Genomic DNA, 27,809 nt, shown 5'->3' on the forward strand with positions numbered 1-27,809 from the left:
CAGAATAATTTTAACAAATGTGAATCATTCCTGTCCTGCACCATAATCCGTTCCATTACTGTCAAACTCCACCTATACATTTTAACAAGAAGTTATCAAGATCACATGTTCGGTGATATTTCATTATTAAGTTCTTCAATAGAGATGAAAGTCTCGCCTTGCATACAGGTTTATTAAGCATGTAGGGTGCTACCATGCAAGCGGGACTAAGATGGGTGAAACCCTGCGAACAAGGCGCCTGTGGGAAGCTCTCCCCAAATCGTAAATTAAACGAGAGTAAAAATATGAGATCTTTCTTGAAAGCCACTGTGATTCGGCATAGAGCTATTCAAGACCAAATATGAGAGTTAATAATATCAGTTAACTTATTACTTCCATTTAAGAGATGATATTCCAAAAATGTAATAAGTAATCATGCTGACCTTCATTCTTTGTACAGTATAATCTCATGTGGAATGCCAATGATGACCAATAAAATCAATGGTATACATCTTCAAATGCCCATATTTCCTACAAAGTTAACGAGTTAGTTTATGTAAAGTTTACATTGTTAAGCATAAAAATGGCTATAAGATTTCAATGTGAGAGAGATCAGAATACGAGGATGAGCTCTCTACATGATAATTTTTATTAAGATCGCGAGCTCTTCACCATGAGATCGTGGATCAGCTACTCTTAAAGTAATACCTGCATATAAATGAAGGAATTTTTCTCGCAAGACGGTTTTCAAATGATCCCATCAATGTAGACTTCAAGCTTCAACATCAGTTGCAGGTATTCTGTAAATTTGATCTAGTTTTTCCAGAATTGAACATTGTTATCTAAAATACGAATACGAAAAATTAAGGAATAGCAAACAAGTAGAGATTAAATTTCTTACTTCTCCCTTTGTTGTGCACAAGCTACAATCAACAACCATGAAATTCAAATACTTGGTCACATTAGTAATGAATAAGAACGCAAATTAGACCGCCATTGATGATGATGAACTTCAAATTCAGTAAATATCCAGTAAAATTGTAGAACATTAAAATTAAAATCCAAAAACTAACATTCAGATATAATTCATAATTGCTCCTGAAAACTCCTTAGAAATCTGTTTTTGGTCCTTACTTCTCAAATATAAAAAATGGTATTAATTTTTGGCTATAAACTATGGGAAAATATTCATTTTGATCACAATTATTTTCACTTATGTCTGTAAAAAAATTGTAAATATGTTGACCTTGATCATCTACATATACAATTATATCACAACTGATTTAAAAACTAAAGCCACCAACATGACTTGTCTTCTTCCAATTTTCATTAAAAGAAAAACTTTTTTCTTTTTCAACCAAATCCATAATAATTGTCATTTCTCATTGATTTAAATGGCCCCAAATTTAAAAAGCGTTCATAGTAGCTAGATATGGATTAGTATTTAAAAGTTATGATCCATGCATGAACAATATTAAATAGTATTAAACAGTAACATATAATAATTATATTAATTATATACAATATGTATATAAATAATAGTTATTGAATCATAATTCAACAACTGCAAACAAACATCATGATAAATAATACAACTGCTTATGTACCTAGATGATTTAGACTTAGATATCGATCATGATGTGTCTTGCTACACAATAGGAATTGATGTTGCTTTATTCACTCATTTTAATGGATTTAGTTAAGAAATGTTTCAATAACTTTACTAAAAGATGCATGGTTGCCACCTATTTTGGATCTTTTTTAGTATTAATTTCCAAATATTAAAATATACTCCATATATATATATATATATATATATGGAGTTATGGTGCTTGCCGCCTTTCTCAAAAAAAAGAAAGAAAAAAAACTAATCAGCTTATACATAGGGTGTTTGGTTTCAAGGCTTGGAACAAGAATAACATCTCAACGAGTCTAAATTTTGGAAGATTGTGATTTTTGAATGATCAAATGACAGTTTTACCCTTAAAATAAAAGCATGTGAGAGAATGAGGGTTTCTCTCCTCTTCATTGATGTGGCTTCTCAAACTTAAATATTTATTAGTAATAATTAAAATTTTTAAAAGCAATTATTATTTAGTAAAACTTATTATCATCTCTGTATATATACTTAAATATTTATATATATTAAAAAATATACCGATAACATTATTTATTTACGTAAGAGTGATAAGAGTTATTTTATCAATTTTTTTTTTACTTTTTCAATTCCTATTGAGCTATCCTCTTTTTTTTTTTGTCATTCCTTTTCCACTCATTTTAATATTTTATGATTAAGAAAAGTTTAATTAAATCAGTTAGTAAACATGTATATATATATTGCATGGACCAATTTTTCAAAATTATAAAAAAATAAAACCAATTTACCAATTCAATAATTCTTTAAAATTGTAGAAAAACTTAATATATTTTATGGTTTTTTTTATGAATAACGGTTAATTAGATATGTAATGAATTTTTTAATGAAGTTGAATAAATCATAATTTCATTAATAAAAATTATAACACAGCAAAAGTAGCGTAAAGAAGAAGGAAAAGAAATTGGGATAAATCATTAAGAGATCGGTATTCTTACAAAATAAAATAAGTTTTATTAACTAACTTAAAATAATTCCATTAATTACTTATAAAATAATAATTAAATATTATTTAAAATTATCTTAACATTTAAACAAAAATTAAAAATACTATAAATTTAAGAAAAAAATAAAAATTTAAATTTATTATCTTCATATAACCAAAGTTTCAAATTCAATTTTTAACTAAATATAATAATAATAATAATATCAGTTTTGATCCCGAATCAACGAGCCAACCGTTCATGCCAGTGGTTCCCAAGGAAAAAATGGGGTTGAAAATGATAGGCAATTAATTTTTCTCAAATATTTTGTCTTAAGGGCATTAGTGTAATTACACAAGAATTTTAACGTCTTCGTTTTCTCCATTACTTTGCTAATAGGGGTGAAAAATAAATAAAAAAGAAAAAGAGACCCGAGTAACTAATTTCGATACTTTAGGGGATTAAATAGGATTATCCAAAACTTCAGGGGATTTTTGAGGTATTTTCCAATAAATTAATTTATACAATTTAATTATATATTTTCTTTTTCTTAAAAGGTAATAATTCATAAAAATTAATTATAGATACCCTCAATTTTTACTAATATAATTACATCACAACTCCACATACTAATTTTATTCTTATTATATATAGTTTTTGTATTTTTTTAGGAAGAAGAGAGAGCGACGCGCGCGAGAGAGAGAGAGAGAGAGAGAGAAACGAGAGAGGAACAAGAGGGCTCGAGCTCGTTTCTCCGTTCAACAGAGTGCTTCCGCCGCCGGTGTGGTTAGCACGGCGTTCTCCACCTGAGCCTTGATCTCATCGTCACGTACGTTCCCCTGCCGCTGCTCCTCTTTCGACGCCGGCGATTCTTTTTCTAATGTGGAGTATGTTTACCTCGATATCTTATCTCGCTCTTTTTGGGATCTCGCTTATCAGATTTTGCCTCAGATCTGGTTCATTTTGCTATGCTTTTTCATCTGATTCTTTTGATACTAGTCTTATGTTAATTGATCGGTGAGCTGATGGAATTATTGATGTAAATCCTTGTTGAAGCTTAGATTGTTGATGATGTCTGTGTTTTTAAGTTGTTGTGAAGGATTTAGGTTTTTGTTTAGGATCTGGTTTGCAGATCGTGAAAAATTTGAGGCGATCTGTTCATTTTTAGTTTGATTTGGATTGGATCATAGATATGTTGATTATTTACTTGGAATTCATGTGATTTTTTTTCTCTATTTGTACTGTAGATCAAAAACTTCTCCCATGGTGATTTGTAAAGCTTTGTATTCATACATTGAATTCTTTGTTTAGATGAAATATAGTTATGAATTCATCCTCAAATTGAGTTGAATGTTGACTCAATTCACCAAAAATAAAGTAGAAAACATGATGTTTAAGTTATCAGTTAGCACGACATGAAAATAATTGACTGATTAGACTTTGTAAAATGTTCTTCTTCCAAACTAGAACAAAGATGATTAAGTGTGTGAAAGATGTTGCATGCACTTGTCTGAAGGGCCATTTTTCTTAAAACAGAATAATAGCTTGTTTATCGTAATGCTTCTGCAGCAACAGTTGACAGATTACAAACAACGGACTTAAGATTTTGTGATCTGCATAACAAACCCTTGCTAGATTGAGAGGGGCTCTTTCTCCAGTTTTTGTCACTTCTTTATTTGTTTTCTTTCTATTACTGATTGAGAAAAACTATGTATGATAACTACAAAAAGATTGCTGATAAATTTACCCACAAGGCCTTTGAAGAGATGTCAGCCCTTTTAAATTATTTAAGAATGTGGGGGATTGAGAAAAATAAGGATCTCTATTCTCAGGTGAGAGACTATGCCATGTCTGCAGACTCTGCGCCTTTTCCTTTATGGTGCATTATTCCTTGAAAATTTTCTTTTAGAAGTTTGGACAGCAATCTTCATTTTACAATCAAGTACCATGTCCTTGTTATATTCTTATATAAATCCAAATGATGTGTAGCAGGGTATGTGGTCATCTATTTATATTCCCAGGCAGAAGAATGTTTGTTGTGTTAACGTCAACCTGAAGTTAGCTTGTGTTTGTGTCAGCATGAGTGTGACAATGCCATCTCAAATTTTCCCCAAGTTTCGGTCCTGATTTTGCTTGGTGTTACTTTGTTAGAAAATCTACCTTTTTAAAGGTTTGATAACTGGTTATGGGAATAAAGACTTGCCTTTCCTTCTCCTTTTCCCTTTTAGCATGATTTTGCAGTTCGGATTTGCAAGATGATTAGTATGCTTTGTTTTTCTATAAAACGCGATAATGATGATATTATTGGGCCATTATCTTTTGTATTATCATTTAATTTTACCATATTGCTATAAGCTATGAGTGCCTCTAGACAAAATTTGAGTTTGTGAATAAATAACCTATTTGAGATTGAGCTTTATGGGCATTGGATTAATATATCTTGCATTTGCTTAGCGGATTAGTTGAGATCTAAATTCATTGGAATAAAATAAAATCATTTTAATTGTTCTTCAAAGATATCAAATTATATGCTTGATTCTATTCCAATGTTTTTGTGTTTGAGTGATTAAATTTTGCTAATAAGCTCTTAGAAAATGCTATATCTGGTTGTACACACCATTAGCAAGAAGCATTGGCGCCTCAATAACACTAGTGTATGGTATTTCATGATTGAGAAGCTATTTATCACTTTTTCTTAAAATTTAGAATAAATCTTTATCTATATCAAGCAATTTCACAACCATAGGGATACTGAATGGATATGCTTTTCCCCTGTAAAATTATTTTAAAACCTAAATAAGTTCATTAAAAACAAATGTTTTTATTTTTAAATACTTAATCTCAAGCTGACTGTTCATAATAATAATAAAAATCTCCAAGCTGAGACAACTTTTTTGTTTTGCTAAAATGTTTGATTTCAACTTTCTTTCTTTCTTTAAATAGCTTATTGCTTTTGGAAGTTTTTCGGGAGTTGTGACAATATTTAAGTCATTAGCATAGATAACAACTATAATAGGCACATAGCCCTTTTATAAGGTAAATTAGTAAAACTGGGTTATTTTATATTTTTCTTTCAAAAGATATTCATTGAGGTGATTTTATCACATATGCTGAGATTGTTTTAGGGGTGGTAACCAGGTGGGGCGGGACAGGGACGGGAGAGGCCCAGACCTGGTTATGTATTAAGTCTTGAATGCCATTTATTGTGCTTTATGCCATCTATTTGCACGTCTTTATTTGTGCCTATGATAGAACATTCTCTCTGTTCAACTGAAACATAGGAATTGGGTATGACAGAATCTGAAAAATTCTAGATTTTAGCATTATATATTGATTGTTGATTAGAAGCTTTAATTGTGTTTCCTAATAACATCTTAACTTGAAAATCCACTGATCTTGGGTCAAAGAGTTCATTACTCAATGCAGAGAGAGTAAAGGTGTGTTCTTCATAATTTTTGGGTTCTTTACGTCTATAGTATCATGTTCCATATTTCTATAATTTTCTTTTTCCCATATTTTTGTTCTTTCTTTGCTCTACTTTCTCTTTTTATTCTATATTTGTTTATCGTGAAAGATCTGACTAAGTCCTAATTAGCCATGTTCCTATGAACGAATAAAATTTGTGAGATATCTATTCATATATGGTCATAGCCCTTATAACTTTTCAGTCATGACCCCAAATTGTAGATTTTTAATTAGGAATTTGGTGAGTTAAACAGTCATGAAGTACAACTCACCTTTCTCCATGGAAAATTTACACGGATAATCAGTGGTAAGTTATATCTTTGGCCAAATCTAACATAAAAATGCGTATGTACAGCCACACTTACTTAAATAAGGACCAAATACTAAGTAAACAAAACACAGTTATATATACTCGTACTTTTGTTTTTCAAAGAGAATGCTCCCTATTTTTAGATCTGCAAGAAGTCTGAAAATAAACTAGATGTGCTCTCACATTTTCGGAATTTCTTTTTACAGAAATCTTACTCTCCGAATGCACATTTAGGTCAGCCTTGCATTGGAAAAGATATTTCCTCATTCTTCGGTTGATATCCGAAATTTCAAGTTTTGATCTTTCTGTTGTCATTAAATTGATTTGCTCTAAGTTTACTCACAACTTTCTGAAGAATTTTTACAACCTGCCACAACTCTGATATGGTCTGTGAAAACCATATCAGTATGCTTGTCTGTTCAAAAGGTGGAGGTGGGCTGCTGCAAAGAAATGCATGGAAATTGTTGCGGGTTATGCAAAACAAATTTGAAGTCTGTTGAATCATTCACGTGAAACGTATCAGACAATTGTTGCTATGGTTTATTTTCCTTATAACTTAAAAATAACTTAATTACAGGCAGAACTTGTTCCTCTGTTAGACCCAAGCTTAACTGAACAATATGAATATGCAAGTGAGTATGATCTCAAATGCCTTATTGTCATAACTGAAGCTGGTCTATCTCAAACAGGTCTAGTAAGGTATTAATTTCTTTCATCCTTTAGGAATGATTTATGTTATTTTTTCCCCACTGCTAGATGATATTGTCTTCAAACAAATGATATAATTCACAGTTTCCGGAGATTGCGAAGGTGTTTGTCTCATTTGCTTTCTATATACTTTGTGGGGCCTGCATTTAATTGTTTTAAATCGGGTGGACAGCTTTTCTGACATACTTACAAAGATGGAGAAAACCAGAGATTGTAGTGGCGTTCTTATTGAAGTTGTAATTTATTATCATTTTATTTGAACTATTTAGAAGCTTATTTATTATATTTCCAGCTTGCAGCTACATTAATATCTGTGTTTGAGGTACTTTGTGAACAATCCACAAGTTATCATGTGCAGGTTCATCATCTTGAGCTGAAGAAGGAATGGGAGGTTGATAGGAACCAGCTTGTCAAATTTTTGACAGAAGCAATATCTACACAGTTCCGGAATCTTCCAAATTGGAATTGATCAGATCCATATTTCTTAGGTATGAATCTGAAATCTATTTGTTATTTGGATTAGTTAAGAGCTTGTGTAATGGAATCATATCTGTGTCCGTCCATTTGATTGATATTTGTGTGACATACAAAATTTCTGACCTTATTATAATAAAGGCCACTGCTAGTGTTGCTCCCCAACAATGGCAACCAAACAGTGGTCCTGTTATGACCAATGATGTTTCAGATACAAACCCTGAAGAAGCAGTTCCTTGCATAGCTTTTTCAAAGAATGGTTCTTATGTGATGCCTGCTTGTGGAGGGAAGGTCTCTTTGTTCAACATGATGACTTTCAAGGTAAGCTCCTATTAAAAATACTAAATGAAATTTCATGTGATCATTGTCTTTGCAGGTGATGACAACTTTCATGCTGCCACTCCCTGCTTCAACTTATTTAGCCTTCCATCTACTGGACAATAACATCATCACTATTGGAATGGAGGATTCTACAATCCGCATTTATAATGTTTGGGTGGATGAGTTAATATTCATCCGAGAGGATGACTTTTTTATTTTTGAAACCTTAATTCATGTTAATTGGTTCTTTCCATTCTCTTGTAGGTGAAAACAAAAATGATTGGTCATCTGAAGCGTATAACTGGCTTAGCTTTCAAAAATAATCTTATCATTTTAGTATCTTTTGGTGCTGATGCTCAGGTATGAAGCAAGTTACTTTGTTATCATTTCTTTCTATTGTCTTTACCTTAGAAATTCTGCTGTTGTGCCCCACAGTTTCTAATTAGTAACATGCATGTTTTGTGTCAGAAATTTGTGCCTATATCCAGCAAGTATTTTATATTGTAATTTTTTACAATAGCCATGCACATAACAAATTATTTATTTTTTACAATAAATATTTGTGCTTTAAATTTCACAAAACAATAAAGTAGTATAGTAAACTATATTGACAACAATATCACAAGAACATCATCAAATAATTTCCTCATATCAATATTTATCTACTTAAAGAAAAGTGTAAAATATAATCAAGCTTGAAGAGTTTGATAAAGGATACATGTTCTCCTTCCAATAAAGGAAAAAAATCAAATTAAAATAATAGTTTATAAAGAAATAAAGTCTACTATATACATTTGATAGACAACTTTATGTTTTTTTTACATTTAAATAAGTCTAAAGCTACCAAGGATTAACATCTATGAATATTGGTCTTTTTATTTGGTGGTAAATGTTGTTTAGAGGTAATGATGTGATGCTTTTGTCCTTTATGTTGTAAGTGCCTGAATCACTATATTTATACTTGTAGCTTGGATACATAAAGTCATCACTGAAATAAATAATATCATTTTTTGTCTTATCCATCATAGTTGTTGTAATTGACATCGCATGATTAGAACCCACATGATCATTTATAGCTTTTAACTCAATGAATTGATTTTTCTTGATCACGCTTAAATGCTTTGAAAGCGCTCTGCATACGAAAAGAATCCATCGAACCTTTGCTATTCGGGTCATTGCATGATCAACATCATCCCGTTTGCCTCAATGGGGTCAGTCCACCTATAAATAAATAATAGATCTCCCAAAAAATCTACCATGTATCATTTCTTCTAAATAGCCATTATATGGAGTGACTTCTCTTAACATGTTATTCACCAAAATTCAACTAGACACACTTGATTATGTGCTCCAATAACATAAAATGCTCCATTATACCATATGATGTCTTCAAGATAAAAATCGCTATCTATCCACGAGTCCATATTGAATCACACGGTCTCCAAAAATGCTAATTTGAAGAATACCAGTAAATAGTAATCACAATATAGTCGAGTCTTCGAAGGATCATGGATACTTTTGCTTTATAAATAAGTTGATCACGTTTTTCTTCGGGCTTTTCATCATAAAGGTTTCATAATATTCTCGGGGCCCGATCATCGGAAGCATCAAAAAGCGATAAAGGTAACTTGACACGAGGCTTTAGAAAAGAGTTCAACAAATTTATATTGAGATCAGGTCTATTGTAATTAACCAACCATATGAAGAACCAGCACAATGTCTCATTGTAACTTTCGGGTGTTTCTATTTGATAAATTTTGTCCTCTGATGGGTTGTAGAATCTTGGAGAATCAACGTCGAAAGAATAAGCAAACCAAGGAAACATTTGTTTTGAGGGGTAATATCTCTCATTTGCCACTTCAAACCAGATGTGAGACAGCGCAACTAAAGCGAGACATAATCGAAAATGAGAGAAAGCTTTGTTGTCTCTTGCAAAATGTCCTCGGAAGATTTCCATAATCGGCCATAACTCCTGTGACTTATAGATAAATAAATAAATAAATAAAATAAAATAAAATAAAATTATGTGATGCTCCTCCCATGATTTCATAAAGACATTGATTTTAATTTTGTTTATTGAATACTATTAGATCTAGGACATGGATACCTTATATCTGTTTAATACAACTGGTTTATTCGATTTAGATGTTGTTTTTTTACATTTAATTTGGATTTTCTTTTAACATTTGATATTTGTACTTCGTTTTATAATTTATACGGTTTACTTGTAAAGATAGAATAATTGCAATCAAACTGCCCTTTGTGTCCAACCCAACGGCCTGTGATAGCCCAAGACAAAATGGTCCCCGTCTTCAATTATAAAATCATATATATTGATATCTTTTGTAATGATGAAAAAATTTTAAAATAAAATAAAATAACATAAAGGCAAGTGTGCATTTAGAAAAACATATATAATCAATAGAACATATAACCATGAAAAAAAATAAAAATAATCAAATCACCCAAAACCAGATAATTTCGTTCAAATTTTTTTAGCAAAAGAGAGATTGTAAGAGGGTAAAAATCTTGGGAGCTCACCGAACTATGGTTATGATAACTAATTTGGTCATGTTAAAATTAAATTTTTGTTTATTTTAAATTTTAGTAATTGATCAAGTTTTTTTAGGTGTCGAGTGATATGGGTAACATGCCATAGTGCCAATGCCCTAATCTCCAATAAAATAGAAATATTGGGATGAAAAAGATACAAATCTAAAAAATAAAAATTTCAAAATAAAAAAATTAGGGATTAAAAAATAATAGAGGGAAAAAAAGATTATGGCGTTACCACAAGAGAGAAACTCTTGCAATAAAAGTGAATGGGGACGAAGGTGTGGCAATAGAGCCTGAGTTTTGAAGAGAAGGTGGTTCTCGTCAGATTAAAACTTTATAAATAAGTTGAAATTTTAGTAGGAAATATGAATCATATGTTATATGGAGGAAATTAAATATATAAATAATAATGAGATGATTATACTGTGTATAGGTATTGATTTTAAAAAAGAAAAAGAAAAAGTGGTGTTGTGCATGGAAACCTCATACCAACAATTTAAATAAATAAATAAATATATAAAATAATGTTCTCCTCTTGAAAATGCATCACTGCTGGTGATGTCTTTTTTATTCGTTTAGATCAGAATTATCCCCTTGTTATAAATAAATAAATAAATCCAACGCCTGGTGAGACTTTAGGGCGAGAGAAATTTTTTAATACTATTACAGTATCAAGATACCATGAATTATGTGTTAGCAGTAAAAAAAAATAATATAATAATATAGTAATAAAAAAAATAAATAGAGAAACATACCTTTACTCGATGGAACAAAAAGTGATTTAGTCAAGTGAGTTGAGACAGGAGACGCAGGTGTGCTTTTATTATATTTTTATTATTTAATCCTAATCAAACTCTAATTATAATCAAATTAAAATTAAATTTTTAATAAATATGTTCTATTATATCTTATCTTAATCCAACTCTAATCAAATCCTAGCCGTAATAGAATTTCAATTCACCCAATATGACTTAGTTTTTAAAAGTTTTATTAATATTATACATTTAGTTTAAATTTAAGATTATTTTATAAAACTCTTTATTCGTTCATGTAAATTTCCTTGATTTTCTTAATTTTTTATTTATATATATTTTTTTTAGGAAGATAACCTGATAATTTAATTAGTTTAATGTTGAATCCTCTAGATTTTAATAATTGTTGGTAATATATATATATATATATATATTTTAAATAACTTCATCTCTATGTTACATAAGTAAAATATTTATTTTTTATGAAAAATTAAAAACATTTACTAAATAAAATAAAATTTGATTATTATTATCATATGCAAAAAGTATTGGTTTATAATTATGAAGGTTTAGTAAAAAGTATTTGTTTACTGTGAAAATAATTCTTGAATTTTTGCAGGCTTAACATGAAACTATTAAATATTTTTTCTTAAAAAGAGATATTATTAAATTGTTAAAAAAAAAAAATATTCTCACTTAAATAACTTGAAGTTTGCATCAAACGTGGGAAATACATATATATGAGAAGTTGATGAAAATGCACGCTAGCTTTCTCAGTGCCATTGATCGCCATTAATGGATGGAGGTACTCGGTGGTGAAGACGAAGAAGGAGAGTGCTTCAGTTTTAAATTTTAATTAGATACCTGAAGAAGGGGTATTTTGGTAATTTCAATATAATTGAAGAGTTATTTAAAAAAGTGAAAATCATACTCAAAACACACTTCATTACTTGGTTTCTCCAATACAAGTCATTAGTTCTTTTATGTCTACATTGATGGCCAAGATTAAACTAATCCTGGGTCCCAATTCCTTACAAACCAATGCAACAGTTCAGATGTAGTGACTTGTAATGACCCCCTTAAGATGTTCCAGCAGATCAACTTCGGCCAATATCCACCTCATTAAGTACCTCTTGACTCAGATATAAATACCTCTAATTCATCCAAAACTTCTCTGTTTTCATTAATTCCCCAATATCAATAGAACCTCAGCAACACCCAACTCCTTCACAGCAACTCTCTCACAACCTCATTTCTATATCAACACTTCTATATCAGCATTTCTACTTCTCCATATCAGGACCTTTGTGCTTTCTTCTTCTCTTCTAGTGGAGAAAAGGTTCTTGATTCAAAATTTTCATTATTTCCCTGTTTATTTCTACATTTTCTCATTGATTATGGCATTACATTTATTTTTACTGATGAGTTATGTTGTAGTACTTATATCCTCTTGATGCCTCTTGTTTCTGCTAGTTTCTTGTTCTTCTTGATGCCATTGTTTCTTGTTCTTCTTGATGGCATTGCATTGCATTGCATTGCATTGCTTTGATCTGGAGTGTGCTATTATGTTTCTTGTTATTTCTGCTAATTTTTTGATTCGAGAAACTTCAAAAACATTGCTTTGCTTTGAATGAAACCCCTGATTTTTAGTTTCTGTATCAACATGGATGACACTCCTCTAGCATCCTTATGAAAGGTGTAGTCAAAAGCTTCATCCATTTAACATTTTACTTACACTTGATGTCTTTCTCTGGAAATATTTTATCTGCAAACAGGGAAAAGTTTAATCCCATAAGAAGTTCAAAAACACTAGTTCTCACTTATTTAGTATGACCCCCTAACTTTTTGGTTAAGTGAACTCTGTGGTTATAGATTGATTTTCTTGATTCAAAAAATTCATTATTTCCCTGTTTATTTCTACATTTTCTCATTGATTATGGCATTACATTTATTTTTACTGATGAGTTATGTTGTAGTACTTATATCCTCTTGATGCCTTTTGTTTCTGCTAGTTTCTTGTTCTTCTTGATGGCATTGTTTCTTGTTCTTCTTGATGGCATGGCATTGCATTGCATTGCTTTGATCTGGAGTGTGCTATTATGTTTCTTGTTATTTCTGCTAATTTTCTTGATTCGAGAAACTTCAAAAACATTGTTTTGCTTTGAATGAAACCCCTGATTTTTAGTTTCTGTATCAACATGGATGACACTCCTCTAGCATCCTTATGAAAGGTGTAGTCAAAAGCTTCATCCATTTAACATTTTACTTACACTTGATGTTTTTCTCTGGAAATATTTTATCTGCAAACAGGGAAAAGTTTAATCCCATAAGAAGTTCTAAAACACTAGTTCTCACTTATTTAGTATAAACCCCTAACTTTTTGGTTAAGTGAACTCTGTGGTTATCAGAATTGCTTTTCTTATCATGTATGTTTCTTTATGTCTTACATTTTCTTAGGTTTCTTCACTTTCAATTTTTTTCTCTTAGGAATCATGGCAAGAGGAAAGAGAGGGAGGAGGGGAAGAAGAAATGTTAATGAAAATCTGTTGATTAGCTGCCCCAGGGTATATAACCCTTACCAGGAAAGATGGATCAGAGCTTGGTGTTATCTATGTGACACAAAATTCAAAGATGTAAAGGGTCTCACCTCACATCGAACCGCTATACATTCAAAATATACTTTTTTCTGTGTTAAGTGTAATCAGAGTTTTGAAACTGAAGCCTCAGCCCAAGATCATATCCTTGAGGTTTGTTTTTTTGTTTTTTTTTGTTTTTTTTTTTGTATTAACTTATATTTATAATATGCATTAAATTCTTTAAATTTTCTTTTATCCCAGGTGCCACAGGACAGAGTGAATGTATTTAGGGAGATTGGGTTACTACCTTGATCTATGACCAGTTTTTAGCCTCTGAGGTTTGTTTTTTTTGTTTATTAACTTATATTTATAATATGCATTAAACTCTTTAATTTTTCTTTTTATCTCAGGTGCCACAGGAAAGAGTGGATGAATTTAGGGAGATTGGGTTAGTACTTGGACCAGTTTTTATCCTCTGAAAGACAGCAGAAAATACTGTCAAATTCTGATCATATGCTTTGTCTTCTTCATTGTTGTTGCTGTTCTCTCTTTGAGTACTATGAAACTTCAGATTCCTAATTGAATGTCTAAATACTGTCTTGTGAATTGATCTCTGCAAAAGAAGGTTAACTGTTCCTAGATAAATATGTTGTTACAAAGATGCTATTATGTTTTACTGCTTAATACTGCCTGATTGTGTTTTGAATGTGTTTAATCATGTTTGAGAATTCAAATGATGTGCTAATTAGTACTAAAGTAATCATCCTGACGTTTATTCTTTTTACAGTATCCATTTACAGGCTCATCCAAGTGCTTATATCATCATTGTGCAATGCCAATGCGTGATCTGTTGACAAACTGAACCTACTATCAGACATACAAAGGAACAACTGAAAAAGAAAAATAAACTTAAAACAGTGGGAAAATGGGGAGAAAGGTCTCTCAATTCATTCATCCATGCTTAACTGAATATGTATATATAACAATGTTACAGCTCTTATATAAAATACAAATACGAGAAATAAACGTTAACAAGATTAGATTAGATTAGATTGATTTTGTACTTTTCCTTTGTTGTACAAAATGCTACCATCAACAGCCTTGAAATTCAAGTACTTGAACACATTAGCATGAATAAGAACCCGAACCAGAGTGCCATTTGCCATCATGAACTACAAATTCAGTAAAAAAAAATCAATAAAATTGCAGAAAAAAAGCAAATTCCAAACTTTGAAAATTTTATCTTTTAATTCACCTTTGGAATCATATCAACATTGTATTCCTTGCTATTGCCTTAGCTCTCTGGAGGCTTAATTATCGTCACCTTTGAATCTTTTTCCAAAGCTGTTTTGCATCATAGATAGATCATTGCCAGCAATTTAAGTATGTATATATATATATATAATTCTTTATATTTGTACCTAGCTAGGGAATGGGTTGGCATCGTATTAGTAGTTTGTGTGATGTGAAAGGATTAGCAATAATCATCAGGAGATATATTGTAGTCTCTACCTCATCTGATAAAACAACAATTGAAAGCATCGTCGCAGCACAACATAGTTTGACAAGTGTGCATGATATGGTCAAGAATACGAACATCACTAATCACTATACTGAAGATTCGATCATCAATACTTGAATCCCGGTATTCGATTTGAATTAATACTTATATCTGTTTCATCATCGACAAAAAATTAATTAATGGGCAAATTATTTCTGCCGATTGATACCTTGATTATCTATCATCAGTAAATGACTTCCATTTGTTCAATATGCATGCAAAATGAAGCAAGCAAACCAGGTGATGTTGGCCTTGACTGCATTGGCCATGATATTAGTGGTGATCCCATTTAAGTTCATACTAATGCTTTCAGTGATCACCACCTTCACGGCGACGTTGAACTCCGGGAAATCTACGTCAAGCTTGCAAGCCCAAGGTCAAGGTCACCGGCGGCTTCGGGAGTGGTAGGAGTCTATTCCTATTGTTCCGGTTCAAACCATTAACACTTTTGAACCTGTGCAATATGAATTTGGATAATCATTGTAAGGTTAGGAATTGTGTTAAACAGGTCTGAGACTTCGCATGTATTTTACTTGTTATGTACTCATACACGTTCATCACTCAATTTGAGCATACCCTTTTATTTGTATGTATACTTTGTTGTAGCTCTCAGTAGTCAATTCTAAACGAAATTGCTATCATCCATTTAAAAAAAAAAAAAAGTTTATTATTTTTTAAATCAGTATAGTTTATTTTACTTTAATCAAGCTCACCTAGGTAAATGGTAGTGGAAAATCTACTCAGGCCAAAATAGTTGTTGGTCAAAAATAATTCACTCCAACTACTTACCCAATGGTTCTCCAGAATCATTATTTCATTCATTGCCCAAAAAAAAAGAAAAATCTATTTTGTGGGCGGGAATCACTCCGATCATACCATCTTTCCGTCTTTGCACCTCTGTCGTCATAAAAAATGGAGATTCTACTTTGCTTTGGCATCATAACTGGCTAGAAGGATGAGCTCCTAAAAACATTTGGCCTAACCTCTTTTATGACTGTAATTTTTCCTGTGGATTATAGTCAAACAATTCACTCAAGGCCTGTCTCCTCAGGAAACTTTTCGTTCGCACTTCCACTCCCTTAGAAAGCTTGTCTTTTTTCTCTTCTATTCCATAATGCTCTAACAAGATTTAAAGATATGGAATTTGGAGACTTCCAGAGCCTTCTGAGTTCACTCTTTTTATAAATTTTTAATTGATGGGGGCCTTCGAAGTGCGTTGTACCCTCAATTTTGGATAACTGAGTGCACTAATAAAATTTACTTTTTATGCTAGCTAGCAAGTGAGGACAAAATTCTTACTCTAGTTAACCTAGCTAAAAAAAGTTGCAATTTCTAAAATGCGACGGATACCTATATTTTATGTCACAAAGACTCCAAGTCAGTAAATCATCTCTTCCTCCAGTGTGAAGTTTCTGAAAGAATATGGGCGTTCTTTGAACAAACCCTAAATACACACCCACATTCATATCTTATTTCGGAAATCTGGACTTCCTGGATCTTATCCCTAAACGATCAACAACAAGTCTTGTGGGGTCTAATTTCTAAAGCCATTTGTTGGATTATTTGGCTCAAAAGAAATAATCGCTTGTTTAACTCTCTCTCTTCCACAATGTTTCCTTTATATTATTGCTAAAATTATTCATTTGCTTCTTGCTTGGATTTCTGCAGCACAAGATCCTCTCCATTAACATTTACCTTCGAATTCAGTGCAAACACTCAAGCACTCTCTAGACTTCTTGAATACACGATCAGTTGAGAACAACTCCGCCTCGTCATCCTCGATTCGTGAGTGATCCAACCATTGTTTCACCTTCCCATGTTAGCTGGTGAAAAGACATTTGACATCTTCTGGTGATCTTCGTCTTGCCCAGTTGTAGTGTTATTTTCTATTTGTTGTTGTTCTATTTGCTTATTTGTCTGTAATCAAGTTTTTGGTGTTTCATCACTTTTGGTGATGATCGCCTAACTTATCTGTCTGTTGTTTTTTCTTTATTGTTTCAATCGTTGTTGTCTTTCATGTACTTATTCATTTTGTTTAATAAGTTAGTGGTTTATCTATTTTAATTAAAAAAAAATTGGTACAGGAAAGTTGAAGAGAATGTTTGCAGAGAAAGATGGTTAGTTGCCCTTAAAGACATTGAAAGAATGTTTGCAGATTTTGTTATATATCTCTTAGCAACCTCAATCCTCAGATTAGCCCAACTCTCCCAGAAATATTTCTATGGTGACTTGATTATTGGTTTTGAGAAATTTAAAGATGTTATTTGTTATTGATATTTTTCCTAATTAAAAAGAATATTAGTCATTATATATATTATAATATATATATATATATATATATATATATTAGAATCTTTGCAGATTTTGTTATATGTAATTTCCCCAGCTAGAAAGGTGCATGTGCGTGTCTAATATAAAGATAATGAAAAACAAATGTTTTAAGTAAAAGATTAATAATAATTAAGTTTGACCGAATAATGTAAGAAATTAAATAAGTAATATATTTATAAATCAACAAATTCTCAGGGAAGGATGGGGGTTAAGATGTGAATTTAATACATTAAATTAAAAACTATTAAGGGCTCTAATTCACGCGCACACACACACACACACTCTCTCTCTCTCTCTCTCTCTCTCTCTCTCTCTCTCTCACACACACACACACACACACACACACTCAAAAAGATTCTCTCTCTCTCTCTCTCTCTCTCTCTCTCTACACACACACACACACACACACACACACACTCAAAAAGATTTTGTAATTGTCCGTAAATCCGTGGTACATTTATACATATCATGTCGTTGCAAGTCAATTTTTTTAATGTTATATTAAAAATAATCTTAACTTAACTTTTGTCTTAATTACAAGCATTAATAATAATTATTTGTGTTTTAAGTTTCACAAAACAATAAAATAGTAAAATATATAGACAACAATATCACAAGAACATCATCAAATAATTTTCTCATATCAATATTTATCTAATTAAAGAAAAGTGTAAAATATAATCAAGCTTGAAGATTTGATAAAGGATACATGTTCTCCTTCCAATAAAGGAAAAAAATAAAATCAAATTAAAATAATAGTTTATAAAGAAATAAAGTCTACTATATACATTTGATAGACAACTTTATGTTTTTTTTACATTTAAATTAGTCTAAAGCTACCAAGGATTAATATCTATGAATATTGGTCTTTTTATTTGGTGGTAAATGTTGTTTAGAGGTAATGATGTGATGCTTTTGTCCTTTATGTTGTAAGTGCCTGAATCACTATATTTATACTTGTAGCTCGGATCCATAAAGTCATCACTGAAATAAATAATATCATTTTTTGTCTTATCCATCATAGTTGTTGTTGTAATTGACATCGCATGATTAGAACCCAAAAAAAAAACATGATCATTTATGCTTTTTAACTCAATGAATTGATTTTTTTCTTGATCACGCTTAAATACTTTGAAACGCTCTGTACGAAAAGAATCCATCGAACCTTTGCTATTCGGGTCATTGCCTTGATCAACATCATCCTTTGCCTCAATGGAGTCAGTCCACCTATAAATAAATAATAGATCTCCCAAAAAATCTACCATGTATTTTTTCATTTCTTCTAAATAGCCATTATATGGAGTGACTTCTCTTAACATGTTATTCACACCAAATTCAACTAGACACACTTGATTATGTGCTCCAATAACATAAAATGCTCCATTATACCATATGATGTCTTCAAGATAAAAATCGCTATCTATCACAGTCCATATTGAATCACCTGGTCTCCAAAATGCTAATTTGAAGAATGCAAAGTAAATGGCAATCACAATATAGTCAGAAGTCTTCGAAGGATCCGCGGATAACACTGCTTTATAAATAAGTTCATCACGTTTTTCTTCGGGCTTTTTCATCATAAAGGTTTCATAATATTCTCCAGGCCAATCATCAGAAGCATCAAAAGGCAGTAAAGGTAACTTGACCTGAGCTTTAGAAAAAGGATTCAACAAATTTATATTGAGATCCAGGTCTATTGTAATTAACCAACCATGTGAAGAACCAGCACAATGTCTCATGTGTAACTCAGGTGTTTCTATTTGATAAATTTTATCCTCTGACGGGTTGTAGAATCTTGGAGAATCAACATCAAAGAATAGCAACCAAGGAAGCTGTTTTTGAGGAGGGTAATATCTCTCATTTGCCACTTCAAACCAATGTGAACAAACAACGCTAAACCGAACATAATCCGAAAATGAGAGAAACTTTGTTATCTCTTGCAAAATGTCCCTCGGAAGATTTCCATAATCTGCCATAACTCCTGTGCTTTAGATAAATAAATAAATAAAATAAAATAAAATAAAATTATGTGATGCTCCTCCCATGATTTCATAAAGACATTGATTTTAATTTTGTTTATAGGGATGGCAACGGGTAGGGTATGGGTAGGGTATGTCAAAACCCTTACCCTGCACTGTAACCCCTACCCCATACCCGTACCCTTACCCGTACCCTTGCGGGTAAAAAAATCATACCCTTACCCTTACCCTGCAGGTACTGGGTATACCATGCAGGTACCCGCTTTCACCCGTTGTTCAAATTATCGAATTAAATTTAAATAATAATAAAAAAAATTAATTATACATCATATTACAATCTTTAAACACATCCATAAATTCAAAATTACAAGTTGATATATATTTGCTTATCTTAAATTATATAATCACATAAAAATGACGTCTATTTAGGACTCAATGGTAACTCTACCTTTTGTTTTGTTCATGTTTAACCATCTTGGTTTTTGTTTAAATTTTTTTCATATATCTACTATTTATATTTTATATAGCTTCAAATTTTATAAATATCTAGTAATATTTTGAATATAAAAAACATTATAAGTAATTCTCATAAGTTATATCCAATTGATTTTTTATTAGTATCTTATTTTTCATGATGTTCTTATAATTTTTATATTTGTTTATTTTTTAATTTAATTATGATTCTTAATATATATCTAAATTTCAATTTTGATAATATTATCAAATATAAATATAGAAATTAAATAAAATTTAAAATAATATATTAAGAGAAAATTTGAAGTATTATTTTCAAATTAATCACTATGAAAATAGATATTGAGTAAATTGTGAGTAAATGTTTAGTTTTATAAAAAAATTATATATATATATATATATATATATGAGAGGGTAAGGAATGCAGTGCGGGTTTTTACCCGTGCACCTCTTCAACAGGTAAGGGTAAGGGATGCAGGGTAGGGGTAGGGGCATACCCTTACCCGACCGCATCTGCTCAAAAAACTAACGGGTAGTACCCAGTGCCGTGCAGATGCCGGTCAAGAGGGTAATACCCTCTTTGACCGGGATGCGGTCTAATCTGCGTCAGTGAGGGTACAAGTGCCATCTCTATTTGTTTATTGAATACTATTAGATCTAGGACATGGATACCTTATATCTGTTTAATACAACTGGTTTATTCAATTTAGATGTTTTTTACATTTAATTTGGATTTTCTTTAACATTTGATATTTGTACTTCGTTTTATAATTTATACGGTTTACTTATAAAGATAGAATAATTGCAATCAAACTGCCCTTTGTGTCCAACCCAACGGCCTGTGATAGCCCAAGACAAAATGGTCCACGTATTCAATTATAAAATCATATATATTGATATCTTTTGTAATGATGAAAAAATTTTAAAATAAAATAAAATAAAATAAAATAACATAAAGACAAGTGTGCATTTAGAAAAACATATATAATCAATAGAACATATAACCATGAAAAAAAATAAAAATAATCAAATCACCCAAAACCAGATAATTTCGTTCAAATTTTTTTAGCAAAAGAGAGATTGTAAGAGGGTAAAAATCTTGGGAGCTCACCGAACTATGGTTATGATAACTAATTTGGTCATGTTAAAATTAAATTTTTGTTTATTTTAATTTTTAGTAATTGATCAAGTTTTTTTAGGTGTCGAGTGATATGGGGAACATGCCATAGTGCCAATTCCCTAATCTCCAATAAAATAGAAATATTGGGATGAAAAAGATACAAATCTAAAAAATAAAAATTTCAAAATAAAAAAAATTAGGGATTAAAAAATAATAGAGGGAAAAAAAAGATTATGGTGTTACCACAAGAGAGAAACTCTTGCAATAAAAGTGAATGGGGACGAAGGTGTGGCAATAGAGCCTGAGTTTTGAAGAGAAGGTGGTCCTAGTTAGATTAAAACTTTATAAATAGGTTGAAATTTTAGTAGGAAATATGCATTATATGTTATATGGAGGAAATTAAATATATAAATAAGAATGAGATGATTATACTGTGTATAGGTATTGCTTTTAAAAAAGAAAAAGAAAAAGTGGTGTTGTGCATGGAAACCTCAGACCAACAATTTAAATAAATAAATATATATATAAAATAATGTTCTCCTCTTGAAAATGCATCACTGCTGGTGATGTCTTTCTTATTCGTTTAGATCAAAATTATCCCTTTATTATAAATAAATAAATAAAATCGCACGCCTGGTGAGACTTTAGGGCGAGAGAAATTTTTTAATACTATTACAGTATCAAGATACCATGAATTATGATTTTTTTTGTTAGCAGTAAAAAGAATAATATAATAATATAGTAATAAAAAAAATAAATAGAGAAACATACCTTTACTCGATGGAACAAAAATTTATTTAGTCAAGTGAGTTGAGACAGGAGACGTAGGTGTGCTTTTATTATATTTTTATTATTTAATTCTAATCAAACTCTAATTATAATCAAATTAAAATTAAATTTTTAATAAATATGTTCTATTATATCTTATCTTAATCCAACTCTAATCAAATCCTAGCCGTAATAGAATTTCAATTCACCCAATATGACTTAGTTTTTAAAAGTTTTATTAATATTATACATTTAGTTTAAATTTAAGATTATTTTATAAAACTCTTTATTCGTTCATGTAAATTTCCTTGATTTTCTTAATTTTTTATTTATATATTTTTTTTAGGAAGATAACCTGATAATTTAATTAGTTTAATGTTGAATCCTCTAGATTTTAATAATTGTTGGTAATATATATATAATAAATTCATCTCTATGTTACATAAGTAAAATATTTATTTTTTATGAAAAATTAAAAACATTTACTAAATAAAATAAAATTTGATTATTATTATCACGTGCAAAAAGTATTAGTTTATAATTTTGGAGGGTTTAATGAAAAGTATTTATTTACTGTGGAAATAATTCTTTAATTTTTGCTGGCTTAACATGAAACTATTAAATTTTTTTTTTCTTAAACAGAGATATTATTAAATTGTTAAATTTTTTTTTTTATTCTCACTTAAATAACTTAAAGTTTGCATCAAACGTGGAAAATATATATAGATGAGAAGTTGATAAAAATGCCCGCTAGAAGGAGAGAGTTTCAGTTTTAATTAGATACCTGAAGAAGGGGTATGCTGGTAATTTCAATATAATTGAAAAGTTATTTAACCCCAGTTGGTTATTGTTGTTAGAATGGGAGGTTGAAGGATATATATATATATATATATATATTTTTTTTTTTTCTTATAGAAAGACGACAAGCACCCGAAATCAAGGATATGCACGTGTGGGGAGTAAGGCTCAATGCCAACCCACGTTCCTTCATCTTACATAGAGCATGAGGTTCGATCTGGAGTTCTTTCCGAAACGAACGCCCTACGCAAAGGATCCGATGCCAATTGACCCAAAAGCTGTTGGTGGTTGAATCCATTTTGGTCCGGGGATTCCTGAATGGGGTCGAAAGAGTGAAAAGACATAAATTGCCCTTATCTGATACTGCAGTTTGAGAAGGGAGGTGAGGGTAAGATCGTTCGGCAGCAGAGAATTCAGACAGAAACTTATATTAACTGAAGATTGAATGGAAGAAGAGCGACAAGATTGGAAACTCCATTAAGGTTCTTGGAACTTAATGCTTTCTTCTTCTCTTCTAGTGGAGAACAAGGTTTGTTGTTCATTAATTGTGCTGATGTTGCTCTAGTTTCTTTTATGTAATTTATTGTTGAACTTGTATAGAATTGATTTTCTTGATTGAGTTTTGTGTTTGAACTCAGGTTCTTGGCTTGGCTTCTCATCTGCTAGAGAAGTTTGTAAGAAGTTTTTGGATCATATATTTCCATGTTTATTTCTACAATTTCTCATTGAATTTTATGGCATTACATTTATTTTTACTGATGAAACCCCTGACTTTCATGTGCTGTATCCTTCTCTTTTTATTTAATTTTCTCTTAGGAAACATGGCAAGAGATGGGGGATACGTTAATGAGGAACAAGCAAATCATTGTTCAATGAAATATAACAGTCCACAAAGAGAATGAAATATAACAGTCCACAAAGACAAAACCATCTTTTTTTCAATTGCAATCTAAAGGATTTGATTATGTGCAGTATATTTAGAATTGTTAGTTTGTTTAGTTTTAAGCAGAAATGCACATATATATATTTGGATTAATTTGTTGTCTTTTTTCCAATAGTTCAGTTATTCAGGAGTTACTTTCATGTTGATTGTTTCTTTGTTCCATGCCTTTATAAAATGTGTTATTCATTACCTGCTGTTTTGGTCAAAAAATTTTCCCTCACTATAAAAATGCAGGTTAAGCATCTTTGATGCCATGGTTGGGTATTTTGCCTGAATCAAAATTCATCCAATTTGTCCTGAGTTACAGGTATTGAGTAATGATCTAATGAGTTGAAAAAGGATCTGATTGAGATTGAGTGATATCGATTCCCCGCCATAATAATCATTTCAATCCATATGAAGTACCTAAATCAAATTAAACAAAACAAGTTATTGGACAAAAGAGATCAATTGAAAATAGTTAAAAAGAAAAAATAGTGAGAAAAAAGAAGGGACTTTGAAGCCATGGACAGAGAGAAGATCACTAAGAATGCATTCCTTGAGGCCTGTTCCAAGAACAACAACATCGATCATACTCTTCATCCAATGGAAAATGGAAACAAAGAATGAGTTTTGGGAGAATGAGAAGAGAGAAAACGAGAGGAATAATGAAAATGAATATGGAAAGATAAAGCGAGGAATGAGAGCTGGTCTTTTGGCGGGTAATGGCTCAAATCCCGATCCAGTTAGTTAATAACGGCTAGGACACGTGGCACATGCCATGGGACTTTCTCACCTTGCCTTGGGATCAGTACTAGGAATATTATATAGATATATATATATATATATAAATATATTACAATGTTTTTATAATAACTGAAAAAATATTTATTTTAAACCCTGAATTTCAAATTTATTAAATTTATTTTTGAATGAAATTTTAATTAATTTAAAATTTAAAATAATTAACTAGCCATGCAAATCAACAAGAAAGAATCAAAGGAAGTTTATATTGATTAAAAGGTGATTGAGTCAAGTGAGGTGAGACGGGAGACACAAGTGTGCTTTTATTATTATTTAATCCTAATCAAACTGTAATTATAATCAAATTAAAATTAAATTTTTAATAAATAATTTTATTATTATTTTTTATCTTAATCCAACTCTAATCAAATCCTAGCGGTAATTGAATTTGAATTCACCCAGTATGACTTAGTTTTAAAAAAGTTTTATTGACAAAATACATTTTAGTATAAATTTAAGATTATTTTATAAATTTTTTTATTTATTCATTTAAGTTTCATTAATTTTCTTAATATTTTATTATTTATAGATAATTTTTTATGAAGATAATCTAATAATTTAGTTTAATGTTGATGTAGTTTTTATTTGATAATTTTTATTTGTTCTTGGTATTGCTCTCCAAGAGGTTCTTTTTTTCTTGATGTAGTTGTTCTTATGTATGTTTTTTGTCTACTATGATATTGATCTATAGGAGATTTTAAAAAAAATTAAAATACTACATTAATGAAGAACAAGAGATTCACTGTCCCAAGAAATATAACCTTCCCTAAAAGAGTAGATCCATGTATGGTGCGCATTATGTGATAAAGAGTTCAATAATGAAGTTGCTTTTGTCAAAATCAAAAATGTTTCAAATGACTATATAGTTTTTGTTAAGATAAATTTTTAAAGTCACAAGAATTTGATTTTTATAAGTTTATAACCTTCAATTTCCTCCATTATGTCAATGAATTAATTTTGTTTGAGTTGAATTCAATTTTCATAATAATTTTGCTTTGTTTAACATTTAAAATATATAAAGTCAAAGTGAGAGCTAAAAGACAAGAAGAACAAAAAAAAAATAGTGAAAAACAAACAAGAAGAACAAATAGAATGAAACCATGCACTCAAATGTTTATTCAATATTGTCAAAATGGCCATAGAGTCATTTTATATGTCAAAATGACCATAGGACTATCACATCAATGCCCAATCAGTATTGACCTGGCTTTTTAAATTATAGTTTTTTTATTTTAGCCCTTTATCTTTTTTATAAAATTGGGTTAAAAAAACCATAAATAAACTATTTAATAATTATAAAAGAGATTAAAGGCTAAAATAAAAAAATCTGTAATTAAAAAAATAAATAAAACCCAGTCAGCGGTCTAGCCAGCACATATGTGCTGACTGACATTGATGTAATTGCCCTAGGCCATTTTGACAAATAAAATGGTCTAGGACCATTTTGACAATATTAAATAAAAAAAAGAATTAACATGGAAAAAGCCCATTTAAAAACCAAAAAACGATGTATTGGTTCATACAATACTTATTTGTGTTCATGAATTACACATTATGCCATGAGCCTTTGTTGGATGTGCTATTTATTAAAATTATAAATTTTAAAAAAGAACCTTTTGGAGAGCAATACCAAAAACAATCCGACAAACCTCATGGCATAATCTCATGGCATAATGAAGAACAAGAGATTCACTATCCCAGGAAATAAATATAAGCTTCCCCAAAAGACTAGATCCATGTATGGTGTGCATTATGAGATAAAAAGTTCAACAATGAAGTTACTTTTATCGCTTATAGGGATGCCCTGTGTTTTCACCTGCACGAAATGTTGTGGTTCAATGTTTAGAGAGTAGAGAAAAATAAATAAATATCTTTAAATCATAAATTATGCAGAAAAAATTTTACCAAAAACTTTCCTGAACCATTTTTATTAAAAAAAAAATAGTACAAGTAAGTTGAAGAGAATGTTTGCAGAGAAAGGTGGTGGTGTAAATATATATACGGCGATCTTTCTTGAAACCGCGCTAATGATCCGGCATAGAGCTATTCTAAACCAAATATGAGAGTTACTGGTTAACTTACCATTTCATAAATGATGTGCCTAAAGTACTAAGTAATAATCCTGGCCTTCATTCTTTTTACAATATTGATTGCAGGCTCATCCAAGTACTTATTAACAATGTGCAATGCCAATGCGTGACCCGTAAAATTCAATCGTATCATCTTCGAGGCTGAATTTCCTGTAAAATTGTGTTTGTTTATGTAAAAATTGCATTGTTTAGCATAAAAATGGCTTGAGATTAAGGAAATACGAGATGAGTTCTCTAGCAGTAATTTTATTAAGATCAAGTACTTCATGAGATTTCTGATCATTGTCTTCATAATCCTTCACATAAACGAAGAATTTTCTCACTCGACGCTTTTCAAATAATCCCATCAATGTAGACTTCAAAGCTTCAACATCAGTGGCGGGGACTTTGTATATCTTTTCAAGTTTTCAGAAATTGAACACTCTTATCTAAAATACAAATACGAAAAACTAAGCAATTACCGAGATTGAATTTCGTACTTTTCCTTTGTTGTACACAAAGCTACCATCAACAACCTTGAAATTCAAGTACTTGGTCACATTATTATGAATAAGAACTTGAACTAGAGTGCCATTCGCCATCATGAACTACAAATTCAGTAAAAAAATCAATAAATTTGCAGAAATAAGCCAAAATCCAAACTTTGAAGATGTTATCTTTTAATTCACCTTTGGAATCATGTCAACATTGTATTCCTTGCTATTGCCTAAGCTCTCTGGAGGCTTAATTTTCGTCACCTTTGAATCTTTTCCAAAGCTATTTTACATCATGATACATCAATAAACAACAGAGTTTTTGTCTTTTAATGATCCAATGTGTTGAAAAAGGACTTGATTGAGATTGAGCGATGTCGATTCCAGGCCATAATAATCATTTCTATCCGTATGAAGTACCTAAATCAAATTAAGAAAAAAACAAGCTATTGGGCAAAAGAGATCAATTGAAAAAGTTGAAAGGAAAAATAGTGAGAAAAAGGAAAAGACTTTGAAGCCATGAACAGAGAGAATGCCACTGAGAATGCATTCCTTGAGGCATGTTCCAAGGACAACAACATCATACTCTTCATCCATTTGGAAAATGGAAACAAAGAATGAATATTGAGAAAATGAGAAGAGAGAAAACGAGAGGAATAATGAGAATGAATATGGAAAGATAAAGAGAGGAATGTGAGCTGGTCTTTTGGCGGGTAATGGCTCAATCCCGGTCCAATTCGTTAATAACGGTTAAGACACGTGGCACATGCC

At 30.7% G+C, this 27,809-nt stretch overlaps 1 protein-coding gene, 1 long non-coding RNA gene and 1 pseudogene across 2 annotated transcripts; 2 read left to right on the forward strand and 1 right to left on the reverse strand.

Annotated features, from left to right (window-relative positions):
* Positions 1–6,906: 6,906 nt before the first annotated feature.
* LOC120269063 (protein TPR1-like) lies at positions 6,907–19,452 on the forward strand. The gene is made up of 6 exons (XM_039276351.1): positions 6,907–7,030; positions 7,398–7,527; positions 7,655–7,834; positions 8,099–8,194; positions 19,214–19,246; positions 19,402–19,452. The coding sequence occupies exons 3-6, from the start codon at positions 7,706–7,708 to the stop codon at positions 19,450–19,452; spliced, it is 309 nt and encodes a 102-aa protein (XP_039132285.1). The 5' UTR covers positions 6,907–7,030; positions 7,398–7,527; positions 7,655–7,705.
* On the forward strand, positions 12,280–14,385 carry LOC120268816. The gene is made up of 4 exons (XR_005539045.1): positions 12,280–12,481; positions 13,630–13,889; positions 13,980–14,056; positions 14,129–14,385. It is a non-coding gene; the product is annotated as an uncharacterized LOC120268816 (long non-coding RNA).
* A 4,515-nt stretch (positions 19,453–23,967) lies between the features above and the next one.
* On the reverse strand, positions 23,968–27,635 carry LOC120269064 (annotated as a pseudogene).
* Between the last annotated feature and the right edge of the window lie 174 nt (positions 27,636–27,809).

The sequence above is a fragment of the Dioscorea cayenensis genome, chromosome 9 (assembly GCF_009730915.1).
Source record: "Dioscorea cayenensis subsp. rotundata cultivar TDr96_F1 chromosome 9, TDr96_F1_v2_PseudoChromosome.rev07_lg8_w22 25.fasta, whole genome shotgun sequence".
NCBI lineage: Eukaryota > Viridiplantae > Streptophyta > Magnoliopsida > Dioscoreales > Dioscoreaceae > Dioscorea > Dioscorea cayenensis.